Consider the following 15458-nt stretch of genomic DNA (forward strand, 5'->3'; position numbering starts at 1 on the left):
TGTGGGTATACTTGGTGGAGTAACCTGGACATGGGCAGAAAAGATATAACACAGCTGAAGGGAACTGGGAGAGTCTTTTCTTTCCCTTGGGTACTTTATTGATTACTGTTGTTCATGTGTCTGGGCTGTATGGGTGCCATTTTATGACCCTTTGTGGGTATACTTGGTGGAGTAACCTGGACATGGGCAGAAAAGATATAACACAGCTGAAGGGAACTGGGAGAGTCTTTTCTTTCCCTTGGGTACTCTGAATAAACTGTCTAGTGTACCTGCATTTGACTATCACCCATCAAAAGAGGTCAGGTGTGGAATTCGCTACTTGTAGTATCATGCTAGCACTCAAAAAATTTCATATTTTGGAGCATTTTGGATTTTTGGATTAGGGATGTTCAACCTGTATTGAGTCTTCTTATCTATGAACATGATATATCCCTCCATTTATTTAGGTCATCTTCAGTTTCTTTCAGGAATGTTTTCTGATTTTTATTCATTCATTTATTCACTTGTTAATTTACACATGAAACCTTATTTATACTGATTCTACCAGGTATAGTATTAACCACAATAATTAAAACACTGTAGAGTGTGCAATAGTAAAGGTATGTACAAAGTGTATATGTGGGAAGGACACAAGTGGGAATGGCCATCCATGCCTGGGCTGAAAGAAGTTAGTTGACCTGGATTTTGAAGAATGAGTTGGCCTTTTCCAGTGAATCAGATTGGGAAACAGCCTATGGAAGGTCTCAGGACCCAAACGCTGGGTATAGTTTCATTTGTTTAAAACTTACTATGCAAGTTTAGAGTCCTAAGGAGTGAGGCCATCCACAGACCATACTTGACTGATACATAGAGTTACTAGATTTAGCAAATAAAAATGCAGGGCACCCAGTTAAATTTCAATTTCAAATAGACAACAAAGTTTTACATCTACTTTGAGTTGATATTATTGAGCCGCAGGGCTATGCAAATCTGAGTCTGAGATACAGGTTTATTGGCTCTTTGTTTTTAGAAATATTATTCAATTTGTTAAAATCTTAGTTTCTTCACCCTTGAAATGGGAATAATAATAATATAAAATATATTTAACGGTTTTAGTGAATTTGGCTAAGAGTTCTAGGGCCATTGTAGATGCCAAATAAATGACAATGTTATTGATTGAATGGAAGGAACATATAACCAATGTTTTGTTTAGTGTATGGATCTTGCATATCTTTTATCAGATTTGTTTATAAAGACTTCACTTTTTTTATGCTATTGTTAGTGATATTTTTAAAAGTATAATTTCTGATAATTCCTTGCTAGTTTATAGAGATACAACTGATTTTTGTATATTGGCCTTTTATCCTGCAGCTTTGCTGAACTCACTTACCAGTTCTAGTAGCTTTTTTAAGTATATTCCATAGGGCTTTCTACATAGATAATTATTTTATCTGCAAATATAGTTATACTACCTAACAATTTCTATGCCTTATATTTCTTTTTCTTGCCTTGTTGCACCAGAATGGACTATTCCATGTGCTTTAGGCTCCACAATTCTGAAAGGAAAATACATTACACTAAAAAAAGATAATTCCATACTGGATTTCCGGATTCCTATGTTTTAGATAAGACACAGCTGGAGATCTAGTAGAAGGATTAAAGACAGGTTAAATGCCGGCATTTTCATCTTCAGAATATTATAACATTTTCCCTTCCACTACTAGTTTCCAGGGCAGGTTATTTCTGCCAGAAGAGTGGCCATTTGTACATTAGTTATCTTCTCAAAATAGAAAGCTCTCTTCAGAAGTTACTAAAGGCTATAATATCCTTATTTGACAAGGATGGGAATTCTGAACTGTTTAGTTATAGGCCAAGTAGTGAAGTATTCAATATTTGTCAGTGATGGAATTTTACCTTCCTTAGTACCTCTTTGCCTGGAGGTCATGCTGATTTTGCTCTTCTCTTTTCTGCCTACATGTCCTATCTAGGTTTCTCCTTTCTGAGCTGTGCAAATGCTTCAAAAAATGTAACCATTCTGAATCTTGTTATTCCAAGTTGATTAGTTGAACCTTCTTGTCAGATAGCTCCCAATTGAAAAGCCATTGGATTAATTAAGGATGCATTCCCTTTCCAGAGGGAATTGCATTTTTTACAGCTTTTACTGGGATGTAATTAATATATTATACAATTTACCCATTCATACTACAAAATTAAGTGACTTTTTAGTATATTCACAGATATACCAAATCACCACAGTCAGTTTAAGAACATTTTTATCACCTCAAAAAGAAACACATAACCCTTTAGCTATCATCCTTTTATCCTTTTATCTCCCTTCCCCTTCTTCCCAGGCCTAAGTAACCGCTAATCTACTTTCTGTCTTTACAGAATTGTATATTCTGGATATATCATAAAATAAGATAATATAATATATGGTCTTTTGTGACTGGCTTCTTTCACTTTGTATATTATTTTCAAAGTTCATCCACGTTGTACATGTATCAGTACTTTATTCCTTTTTATGGTCCAGTAATATTTTAGTGTATGGGTAGATCACATTTGTCAGTCAATTTGGGTTGTTTGCATTTCTGTTAGGTATATATCTAGGAGTAGAATTTCTGGGTCATACAGTAACTCTATAACTACATGAGGAACTGCCAAACTAATTTCCAAAGTGACTGTACTGTGTTATATCCCACCAACAGTGTATGGGGTTCTGATTTATTCACATCTTTGCCAGCACTGTTTGCCGTTTTTTAAAAAAAATTATAACCATTCTCATAGGTTTGAAGTGATGTTTCACTGTGATTTTGATTTACATTTCCTTAATGATTAATAACATTCAACTTTTCGTATGCTTATTGCTCATTTGTATATCTTTCTTTGAAAAATGTCTGTTCAGATCTTTGCCCATTTTTAAATTATGTTATTTGTCTTTTTATTATTGAGCTGTAATTTATTTATGCTGGCTATAAATCCCTTATCAGATAAGTGATTTGAAAATATTTTATCCCATTCGGTGGGTTGTTTTTCACTTTCCTGATGGTATCTTTCATGCACAAAAGTTTTTTATTTTGACGAAGTCCAATTTATATATTTTTTTGAGCCTTTGGTGTCATGACTAAGAATCTGTTGCTGAACCTGAGGTCATAAAGATTTATTTCTGTATTTCTTTCTAAGAGTTTTATAGTTTTGGTGTGTACATTTAAGTTTTACATCTACTTTGAGTTGATTTTTTTTGTATATGATGTAAGGATCTAAATTTATTATTTTGCATGTGGCTATCCAGTTCTCCCAGCAGTGTTTGTCGAAAAGGCTATTCTTTTCCACTGAGTGATATTAGCACTCTTGCTGAAAATCACTTGACCATGACGCATGATTTATTTCTGGACTCTCAATTGTGTTCCACTGATTTATATGTCTATTCATGTGCCATTTCTGTAGTCTTTGCTTTGTAGTATGATTTGAAATTAGGCATGCGTTCATCATCTTTGTTGTTTTTAAAAATTACTTTGGCTATTCTAGGTCCCTTGCAATTCGACATAAATTTTATAGTAAGGTTGTCAGTTTCTACAGAGAAGTCAGCATGTATTCTGATAAAATTGCATTGAATGTGTAAATCAGCTTGGAGATAATGCCATCTCAACAGTGTTAAATATTCCAGTCTATAAATATGGGAAGTTTTTCTATTTATTTAGGTCTTTATTTTTTAAAATAATTTTTTGGTTCTCAGAGTGTGGTTTGCATTTTTGGAGACTTACGTTTATTCCTAAGCATTTTAATCTTTTTGATGCTTTTGCATATGCACTTGTTTTCTTATGTTCATTTTTGGTTTGTTCATTGCTATCATATAGGCATACAACTGATTTTTGTATATCAGTTTTGTATCCTGCAACCCTGCTGAACTTGTTTATTAGTTCGAATAGTTTTAAAGTGTATTGCTTAGGTTAGGCTTTCCTAGATGCAAGCTCATGTCATCTGCAGACAGATGTAGTTTTACTTCTTTTCCAGTTTGGCTGCCTTTTATTTCCTTTTCTTGCCTAATTGCCCTGGTTAGAACCACTGATTTTCACTTTTTTTTTACCTAGTTGTAGTAGATTTTCCTGAGCAAATATTTCTTCATTTGTCATATGCCCCTAGGACCATTTCCAGAGCTTTTAAATGATTGTTTTCAAAATGATTTTTGTCCGTTTCTCTGGGGGAATGGATCTATGTAGCTCCTCACTCTTCATGCTGGAAATGGGACTTTGGTAATTGAATTTTAATAGACTACAAGGTATAAAAGGGTTAAATTTAACTTAGAAGAATGAATTTCTATGGAGTTTTTTAGACAAAGCATTGAACTACTGAGAGAGAGCTTTTTATAGGAGGTGGGGAAACATTGCCCAAAGTATAATTTATAGGAGACAGCTTATGCTATTCTGTGAAACTAGGAGTGAGGTCAAGAGGAGGTCTGCTATGAAACCTGGTGATTTATATCACTTCTGGATGCTCTCCCATATTCCTTCTAACTACATTTCTTTGGCACACAATAATATTTTTCTAAGATTTTATAAAAACATTTTAAACAGAAAAGTGAAAGAATTATGTCATAAACATTCATATTCTCAAGGCTTAGTTCTACAGTTAACTTTTTTTATATTTGCTTTATTATGTGTCTATCTCTCTAACCATCTTTTTTTTTTTTTGAGACAGGGTCTCACTTTGTCACCCAGGCTAAAGTGCAGTGGTGTGATTACACCTCACTGCATACTCGATCTCCCTGGGTTCAGATGATCTTCCCACCTCAGCCTCCTGAGTAGCTGAGTACATTAGTTATCTTCTCAAAATAGAAAGCTCTCTTCAGAAGTTACTAAAGGCTATAATATCCTTATTTGACAAGGATAGGAATTCTGAACTGTTTAGTTATAGGCCAAGTAGTGAAGTATGCAGTATTTGTCAGTGATGGAATTTTTACCTTCCTTAGTACCTCTTTGCCTGGAGGTCATGCTGATTTTGCTCTTCTCTTTTCTGCCTACGTGTCCTATCTAGATTTCTCCTTTCTGAGCTGAACTATAGGCACATGCCACCATGCCCAGCTAATTTTTTTTTAATTTTTGTAGAGACAAGATATCATTGCCCAGGCTGATCTTGAACTCCTGGGCTCAAGTGATCTGCCTACTTTGGCCTCCCAAAGTGCTCGGATTACAGATGTGAGCCAACATGCCTGGCTTAACCATCTAATTTTTTAGATGTATTTCATAAGTTGAAGACATCAATACAATTTCCTCTAGATATTTCAGTATGAGTATCATTAACTAGAACTCAATATTTGTTTACTTTCTTAAAGGTGAAATTTACACAGTAAAATGCAATAATCTCATACATACCACTTGGTGACTTTTGACTAATACACATTAATCCCAACCTCTCTTGTTTTAGGATATTATCACCCCAAAAAGTTCTCTTATACTCCTTCCCAGATAATTCCCATTCTAGTATGTGACCACTCTTTGAACCATTTTTTAACTCACAGATTATTTTCACCTTCCTAGGACTTTATATAAATCGAATAGTATGTGCTCTTTTGTGTATGTGCTTCTTTCACTCAGCCCTTTAAGATTCATCCATGTTGTTGCATGAACTGGTAATTTCCTTTTGATTCCATTATATGGCCATTTGTTTATTTATTTTTCTATTGATGGATACTTGGGTTGTTTTCATTTTTAAGTTATTGTGAATAAAGATGCTCTGGCATTGAACACAAGTCTTTCTGTGGATATAAGCTTACAGATGTCTTAAAGTAATACCTACGAGGGGCCAGGCATGGTGGCTCACGCCTGTAATCCCAGTGCTTTGGGAGGCCAAAACAGGTAGATCACAAGGTCAGGAGATCGAGACCATCCTGGCTAACACGGTGAAACCCCATCTCTACCAAAAATACAAAAAATTAGCTGGGCGTGGTGGTGGGCGCCTGTGGTCCTAGCTACTTGGGAGACTGAAGCAGGAGAATGGTGTGAACCTGGGAGGCAGAGCTTGCAGTGAGCCAAGATCACGCCACTGCACTCCAACCTGGGCAACAGAGCAAGACTCTGTCTCCAAAAAAAAAAAAAGAATACCTAGGAGGAAATTGCTGGGTCATAGGTGATATAGCTTGGCTGTGTCCCCACTCAAAATCACATCTTGAGTTGTAATCCCCATATGTTGCGGGTGGGACCTCATGGGGGGAGATTAGATCATGAGGGTGGCTCCCCCATGCTGTTCTCATGATAGTGAGCGAGTTCTCATGAGATCTGTGCCTTAATAAGGGGCTTTCCCCGATTTCACTCAGCACTTCTCTTTCCTGGTGTCATGTGAAGAAGGATGTGTTTACTCCCCCTTCCACCATGATTGTAAGTTTCCTGAGGCCTCTCCAGCCATGCAGCACTGTGAATAATTTAAATCTCTTTCCTTTATAAATTCTTCAGTCTTTGATATTTCTCCATAGCAGCATGAGTATGAACTAATATAACAAATTGGTACCAAGTAGTAGGGCATTGCTGTAAAGATACCCCAAAATGTGGAAGCAACTTTGGAACTGGGTAGCAGGCAAAGGTAGGAACAGTTTGGAGGGCCCTGAAGAAGTTAGGAAGATATGGGAAAGTTCAGAACTTCCTAGATACTTGTTGAATGGTTTTGACCAAAATGCTGACAGTGATATGGACAATGAAGTCCAGGCTGAAAGAAGGTCTCAGATGGAGATGAGGATCTTGTGGGAACTGGAATAAAGGTGACTCACTATGTCTTAGCAAAGAGACTGGTGGCATTTTGTCCCTGCCCTAGAGATCTGTGGAATTTTGAACTTGAGAGAGATAATTTAGGGTATCTAGTGGAAGAAATTTCTAAGCTGCAAAGCATTCAAGAGGTGACTTGGGTGCTGTTAAAAGCATTCAGATTTATATATTCACAAGGATATGGTTTGGAATTGAAAGTTATGTTTGAAAGGGAAGCACAGCATAAAAGTTCAGAAAATTTGCAACCTGACAATGTGATAGAAAAGAAAACCCATTTTCTGAGAAGAAATTCAAGCTGATTGCAGAAATTTGTGTAAGTAGTGATAAGCCAAATGTTAATCACCAAGACAATGGGGAAAATGTCTTCAGGGCATGTCAGAGGTCTTCATAGCAGCCCCTCTCATAACAGGCCCAGAGGCCTGCTGCTTTATGCAGTTTCTGGAGTTGGTGCCCTGCACGCCAGTCATAGCTAAAAGGGGCCAACGTAATGCTCAAGCTGTTGCTTCAGAGGGTGCAAGCCCCAGGCCTTGGCAGCTTACCTGTGGTGTTGGGCCTGCAGGTGCACAGAAGTCAAGAATTGAGGTATGAGAACGTTTACCTAAATTTCAGAGTATGTAGGGAAATGTCTGGATGTCCAGGCAGAAGTTTTTTGCAGGGATGGAGCCCTTGTGGGGGAACATCTGCTAGGGCAGTGTGGAAGGGAAATGTGGGCTCGGGGCCCCCACACAGAGTCCCCATTGGGGCACTGACTAGTGGAGCTGTGAGAAGAGGGTCACTGTCCTCCAGATCCCAGAATAGTAGATCAACCAACAGCTTGCACCAGGCACTTGGAAAAGCCACAGACACTCAATGCCACCCTGTGAAGGCAGCTAGGAGGGGAACTGTACCCTGCAAAGCCACAGGGGTGGAGCTGCCCAAGACTGTGGGAGCCCATTTCTTACATCAGTGTGACATGGATGTGAGACATGGAGTCAAAAGAGATCATATTAGAGCTTTAAGATTTCACTTAATTTTGGCCAGTTTCTCCCATTTGCAATGGTATATTTACCCAAAGTCTGTACCCCCATTGTATCTAGGAAGTAACTAACTGGCCTTTGATTTTACAGCCTTATAGGTGGAAGGGACTTGCCTTGTCTCAGATGAGACTTTGAACTTGGACTTTTGGGTTAATGCTGGAATGAGTTAAGACTTTGGGAGATGTTGGAAAGGCATAGTTGTGTTTTGAAATGTAAGGATATGACATTTGGGAGGGGCCAGGGCAGAACGATACAGTTTGCCTGTATCCCCACCCAAAATCTCATCTTGAATTTTAATCCGAATTGTAATCCTTATTTTTTGGAGGTAGGACCTTGTGGGAGATGATTAGATTATGGGAGTGGTTCCCACATGCTATTCTCTTGATAGTGAGCAAGTTCTCACAAGATCTGATAGCTTTATAAGGGGCTTTCCTCCACTTCATTCAACACTTCTTTCTCCTGTTGCCATGTGAAGAAGGATGTGTTTGCTTCCCTTCCACCATGATTGTAAGTTTCCTGAGGCCTCCCCACCTATGTGGAACTGTGAGTCAATTGAATCTCTTTCCTTTATAAATTACCCATTCTTGAGCATTTCTTCATAGCAGCATGAGAATGAACTAATACAATAGGATTGGTGTATATTTTGTTATATAAGAAACAACTAACATTTATTTTCAAAGTGGTTGTACTATTATACATTCCTACCAAAATGAGGCTTTTGGTTGCTCTGCATTTTTGCCAAATTTTGGTGTTTCCATGTAAAAATTTCAGTCATTCTGGTTTGTGTGTGTATACTTTAATTTGAATTTCTCTGAAAAATGAATGATGGTGAACAGTTTTTCACATACTCATTGGCTATTTGTATCTCTTTCTTTGTGAATTATATATTCCAGCCTTTTACCTATTGTAAAAATTAGGTTGTTTGCTTTTTTTGTTAGGGAGTTGTAGGAATTATTTCAGTATCCTAAATACTAATTCTTTGTCAGATAAACGTATTTTGAATATTTTCTGCCAGATATGTGGTTTGTCTACTCATTTTTATTAACAGTGTCTTTTGATAATCACTTTAGTTTTGATGAATTCTAATTTATTATTTTTTTCTTTCATAATTGTTGCTTTCTGCATACTGTCTATAAAACCTTTGTCTATCCTCAGGTGATGTAGATACTCTTCTATGTTTTATTTTAGAAACTTCATAGTATTAACCCTAATATTTCAAATCATTTTTTGTATATAGTATGAAGAAGGCATTGAGATTTATTTTTTCTTTCCCTATGGGTAGATATTTTTTCAAACTTCTAAAATACTTTCTCTGAATCACTTCATTTCATAACCAGACATTATGGACATTCACTTTTTGTTAGTTTTTACTGACCCAGACTTTTCACCTTTGTGTTGTCTTTTGGAATTTACTTTAATTTTCATTTCGAAGTTTTAAGAAGAAGAAATGAAAAACAGTGATCTACAAATAGTTCAGCTCTGCCTCAGTCAGTGCCTGCTGGACTCTTCTGTCTGCTGTATGGTCAAAAGTTCTGAATAACAATAATAAGGATACAGTTAGTTCAATAAAAGGCAAATTAAGTTTGTAATAGAAGGTTCAGTTTAGCCCTAAAACTCAATTGACAGGGAAACTTTCAATACTCATAGATTTCATAATCTGTTAAAGCTTAAGAATTTTTTTGGCTTGGACTATCTTCTTCCACCAAATAACTATTGGACAATCAGAATTGAACCTGATACTAACATATGATATTCATGTTGCACTTTGCAATTTGTAAAATACTTTCACAGATAAGATAATAAGGTAGTAATTATTTATCCTGTTAAAAAAGAGAGATGAGTCAATTGAAGCTTTGAATAGTTAGGTAAGTTACCCATGGTTATCAAACTAGTGTACTAGAAAGCTAGAGCAGGAACTTAGATCTTTCGACTGTGTGAATCCAGAGGCTCCACCTCACTAAACTGCCTGATGTGTATTCAATCTTCTTGCTATGAAAAATAGTTTCTTTTTTATCTCTGTTAAATCTTAACTTTCTCTCTTATCACTCTCCTCCTCTTCCCTTCCATCCTGATCTATCTGTTACCTACAGAGTCCTGCACCTCTGAAATGGTTACAAAACAGCAGCACACTCAGTACTATACAAAATGCACAGAGATACTATTTAGCAGCCTTTCAGATTTGATGCTTTGGAATAACTTAGCAAATAAATTGATTAGTTTTTATTTTAATACAGCAATATATTTCTCCTGAATATCATTTTAAAGTTCATGTGTATGTATGTATGTTTGTGTATATATATATAGTTCTTAAATTAATAGGCTATATTTCTTAGAGCAGTTTTAGGTTTGCAGAAAAATTGAGCAGCGTGTTTAGAGAGTTACCATATATTCCCTCAACTCCCCTACCGCTTGTCCCTGTTATTAACATTTTATATTATTGTGGTACATGTGTTACAATTTATGTGCCAACATTGACACATTATTATTAACTGAAGTTCATAGTTAACATTAGGGTTCACTCTTTGTGTTGTACATTCTATGGGTTTTGACAAATGTATAATGACGTGTATCCACCATTATAGTATCATATGGAGTACTTTCACTGCCCTAAACATCTGCTGTTCATCCCTGTCTCCGCCAGCCCCTGGAAACCACTGATCTTTTTACTGTCTCCATAGTTTTGCCTTTTCCAGAATGATATTGGAATCACCAGTATGCAGTCATTTCAGATTGGCTTCCTCTACTTAGCAATGTGCATTAAAGTTTTCTCCATGTCTTTTACACCTTGAAAGTTCACTTCTGTTTATCATTGAGTAATATTTTAGATATATCACAGTTTGTTCATCCTTTCACCTATTGAAAGACATCTTCATCACCCCCAAGTTTTGGCAATTATGAATAAAGCGACTTTATAAATACTTGTGTGCAGGTTTTTGTGTGGACATAAGTTTTTTATGTATAAAAAAGATGATTATTTTCTGTTCTCAGATATGAAATATAGTAGTTTGAGAGTGATAATTTCAGGTGGATATCTTCTACTCAATTTTATGTAGTACTTTCTGCTTCCTGTAAGCTTTGAGGAAAAGTTTGAATACTCCTGTTTTTTTTTTTTTTTTTTAATCAGAAACATGTGATGACATTTTGAGCAAGTAGATGCAATGCGGTTATGTCGCTGCATTTAGCCAAAAAGCTCCAGGCCATTTATAAATGTCAGTGTCTCCTTCCCCAGTGATCCTGAAAAGCAAAAAAAGCTGGTTTTTGAAGTTAAGACTTTAAGAGAACATCTGCGAACATTAAGGAAACTGAAAATCACTGTGTCCATTAGGAAAACAATTGGATTAAATACAGTATACTCAATATCAGCTCCACTTTTGTAAAGTATAAATATGGATTTTTTTAAGAGATGGGGGAGACACTCCAGCTCATGAAGAGATGAATCAATTCCCTTTGTAAGAGAAAGGAATGGGAAATATAAATTCTCTTCAGAAATGAAAAGTTTAAACTGGACATACATACAGAAGGCCTTTGACTGAGAATCATTCCTAGGTCCCTCCAGAAAGGACACTTGAGTGTCTCAAGGAATCTGTATGAATCAGTCTATGATCATTGTAAGAACCCCAGAGCATGTTAGCTTTTTGTAAAATACACCTCTCTATTTTCTAGTGTGTCAGGAAGCTGTCTGGGAAGCCTTCAGGACTTTTTGGGATCGACTTCCTGGGCGTGAGGAATATCATTACTGGATGAATTTGTGTGAGGATGGAGTCACAAGTATATTTGAAATGGGCACAAATTTTAGTGAATCTGTGGAACATAGAAGCTTAATCATGAAGGTAAGTGTCACAACAAAGGAATGAATTCCTGGACTGTTGTAGGAGGATATACACAGCTAAAGCCTAAAGGAAGCAAAAGCAAGTGGCAAATGCCTGTATTACTCTTTTGTTGAACTGGGCTCTCCGAGTAAGCAGCCCTAGGGTGTGGCCTAGTCTTTTATTCCTAGCTCTGGTCTCTATAATATACATTATTAATATTTTCATGTTATTCTGTCTACAAAAAGAAAAAAGACATTATTAACTCAGACAAGAGCCTCAGCCTTGTTTATAGATGTAAATATTTGGAAATAATACTCAGCAAAGATTTAGGTTAAGAATATAAATCTGTGAGAGTCAAATGTTTTCGCCAAAGTTTTACATGTTATCAACTCAGAGTGAATAGCAATAACTCTAATTAAGACAGAGGACATAGTTCATTTGAATAAATGTTAGTGAGGCATAGGTATGATTCTAATAATGAGTGTGCTCACTTGTTTTCCTTGTTTTTAACATTGTTTTACTCTTAGCAAAGGATAAATAAACATGCAGAAAGACGAATTACCTGCCACTTTTCCCTTTTCATGTAGCACATATGTATTCATGACAAGACAGTGAAACTGTCCAGACATATGTGGCAAATTGTTCATGCTGTTTGTTATCCCGTATCTCTCCCTGTCCATCTATTCAATTCCTCTATGTCCTCATATGTAACTTCCCTTGCAAGGAACCAACCCTCAGCCTAGAAGATTTAGCTACCATAATTCTTTGAGCTCCCACAATTCTTTATTCATTTTTAATACTGTACTTTTTATATTTTGTGATGATTAGTTGTATATGTGACTAATTCCTCTGCTAGACTATAAGTCACAAGGCAAGGATCATGTCATTATTCATTTTTGCATTCCTGTAAGGTAGTAAAGCTGCAATAGATATTTGTTTAAATGAGTATACAAGGAATAACTACATTGTATTTTTTTACTTGGTACAATTTGTAAACTTTATGAAGATTATTTTAAGTACTGGTTCTAAGTATTATATACTTTACAGAGACTGAGGAAATAATTATTGACTCAATAACACTGAGCTATTTTGTGTATAATCAAATCAGATTAGTATATCGTAAAGGTAATAAAATATATTATCCTATTCTATTTTTAAATTTTATTTATAGTATAAGAATTATATTATACTCTTTTAACATTTAGTCCAAGAGAGGAATGACCTTATTAAATGGGGGATGTTGGGGAGAGAAGGATGGTTTGATAAACATGGGTGGACTAAAGACAAATTTTGCAGGGGTACAAATGTTTTGAAGCTGTGCAGGGTTTTGTGTGTTTTAAAATGAACGCAACTTTTAATCATGGCACCTCACATTTTAATCAAAGGTATTGCATGTGTTTTTTTGCTTGTCACATTTTTAACCGCTCAGCATTAATAACTATGTTAAAAGCTACTATTTATTCAGTATCTACCATGTATCATGTCATGTATCAAACTCATTAATAAGTTATTAGATGTTATAACAGGAACCTTATAAGGAGGTGGTAATATCCCCACTTTACAGATAAGGACATAGAATTATTAAATTCTTTATTCCATAACATTAAACCAGATATGATGGAGCTTAAATCCAAACCCAGTTCTCTTTTCCAGAATTGGTTTTCTTTCCTTCACACCATTGTGCCTCCTTTCTCAATCATTACCAATTTTACAAATTGCAGTGGCTAACATGGGATAGCTATTTAAGGGAAACTATACAGACATACACACACATATACATACTTATATTTCTAATTGCGTTGCCTATCTTAATTATGTCCACAATATAGGATCAGCCATTAGTGTAGCAAATATATGTGATGGGTTAGTATTACCAGAAGAACAGAATCTTCTGATGTTACTTTGGAATGTATCTCTTACAAGTGGAACTTTTAGTAAATTTAGATTTGAAGGCATAGAAAATATACTTCCGGGCCGGGCGCGGTGGCTCAAGCCTGTAATCCCAGCACTTTGGGAGGCCGAGACGGGCGGATCACGAGGTCAGGAGATCGAGACCATCCTGGCTAACAAGGTGAAACCCCGTCTCTACTAAAAAATACAAAAAACCAGCCAGGCGAGGTGGCGGACGCCTGTAGTCCCAGCTACTCGGGAGGCTGAGGCAGGAGAATGGCGTAAACCCGGGAGGCGGAGCTTGCAGTGAGCTGAGATCCGGCCACTGCACTCCAGCCTGGGCGGCAGAGCGAGACTCTGTCTTTAAAAAAAAAAAAAAGAAAAAAAAAATACAAAAAGAAAATATACTTTCAATAATTATTTAATAGAAAAAGCAGATGAAGGGAATGATGTGTTGCCTGGATAGAGTTGTAAATGATAAGTACAAGTTAGTTAAATGAGGAAGAGTTGGGGATAAACATTCTAGCAGAAAGGACAGCATGAGCCAAGTGTGTGTAGGGAATGACCTGGACCAATATACCAAAAAGTAGACTAGGAATGACAGGAGATCAGACTAAAAAAATTGATAACTGAACTAGCTTGGATTTAACTCTGTAGATCACAGGAAACCATTGAAGGGTTGTAGGTAGGTAAGTTGCAGGAACTGATTTGGCAGTTTTGAATTTTAAAAAGGTCGTTATGGTTTCTACATAGCATAGGATGGATTATAGGAGATAAAACTGGAGCAGAGAGACAAGGTAGGGTGTTGCTTCAGTACTCCAGGCCAAGGAGGATAAGGATACCAACCAGACCATGAGATAGACAAAGGGAACTTGAGAGATGTAAATAGGAACAAAATTAGCAGGACTCTGATGGGTTGAGACAGGGTGAAGGAATGGCCCAGGAAGCCTTCCACTTTCTAGCTTGGGTAACTAAACCAATAACTGGGGCAAAGGAGCAGCTTTGAAGATGTGGCAGGGAGAATGAGTTCACTTTTGATGTGTTCATTTGAACCACCTGTGTGAAATGTGAATTGCTTGATATTTAGGTATGAAGCCAAGGATAGGGGTTTGGGATGTCAGTGTTGCTATAGGAATCACCATTTTGGACTTATCGCAGGCATACCTCGTTTTATTGTGCTGCCGTTTATTGTGCTTCACAGATACTGCAGTGTTTTACAGATCAAAGGTTTATGACAACTCTGTGCCAAGCAAGACTGTTGGCGACATTTTTCCAACAGCATGTGCTCAGTTTGTATCTCTGTCTCACATTTTGGTAATTCTCAAATTATTTGAAACTTTAAAAAATTATTTTCTTTATCTCATATGTGATCTGTGATCAGTGATCTTTGATTATTACAATTACAATTACTATTGTAATGGTTCTGGAGTGCCATGAACAATATCCATGGAAGACAACAAGTTTAATCGATAAGTGTTGTTTGTATTTCAGCTACTCTACCCACTGACTGTTACTTGGTCTCTTTCCATCTCCTCAGACCTCCCTGTTCCCCAAGATACAGCAATATTGAGATCAGGCCAGTTAATAACCTGACAATGGCTTCTAAGTGTTCAAGTGAAAAGAATAGCATGTCTCTCACTTTAAATCAAAAGCTAGAAATGATTAAGCATAGTGAGGAAAGTATGTCAAAAGCTGAGATAGGCCTTAAGCTAGGTCTCTTGCACCAAACAGTTAGCTAAGTTGTGAATGCAAAGGAAAAGTTCTTGAAAGAAATTAAAAGTGGGGGTTGGGACCAAGATGGCCAACTAGAAGCAGCAGCAATCTGTGGTTCCCATCTAAAAGAACCATAACAGCATGTGAATCCTGCACTGGCAGCCGAGGTATCCAGGTTCTGTCATCAGAACTGACTAGGCAGCTGGCATGTCACACAGAGAGGAAGGAAGAGCAGTGTGGTGCCGCGGCCCCCAGCCAAGGGAGGCAGTGAGTGAGCCTGCTACCCAGCCTGGGAAAAC

At 36.8% G+C, this 15458-nt stretch overlaps 1 protein-coding gene across 1 annotated transcript in view; it reads left to right on the forward strand.

Moving 5' to 3' along the window:
• IMPG2 (interphotoreceptor matrix proteoglycan 2) overlaps positions 1 to 15458 on the forward strand; it is a 98889-nt gene that overhangs the window by 5541 nt on the left and 77890 nt on the right. Inside the window, exon 3 of the mRNA XM_011955046.1 lies at positions 11411 to 11577. Coding sequence (XP_011810436.1) covers positions 11411 to 11577 — 167 coding nt within the window. The remainder of the gene's footprint in view (positions 1 to 11410; positions 11578 to 15458) is intronic.

The sequence above is a fragment of the Colobus angolensis genome, unplaced genomic scaffold (assembly GCF_000951035.1).
Source record: "Colobus angolensis palliatus isolate OR3802 unplaced genomic scaffold, Cang.pa_1.0 Scaffold393, whole genome shotgun sequence".
Classification (NCBI taxonomy): Eukaryota; Metazoa; Chordata; class Mammalia; order Primates; family Cercopithecidae; genus Colobus; species Colobus angolensis.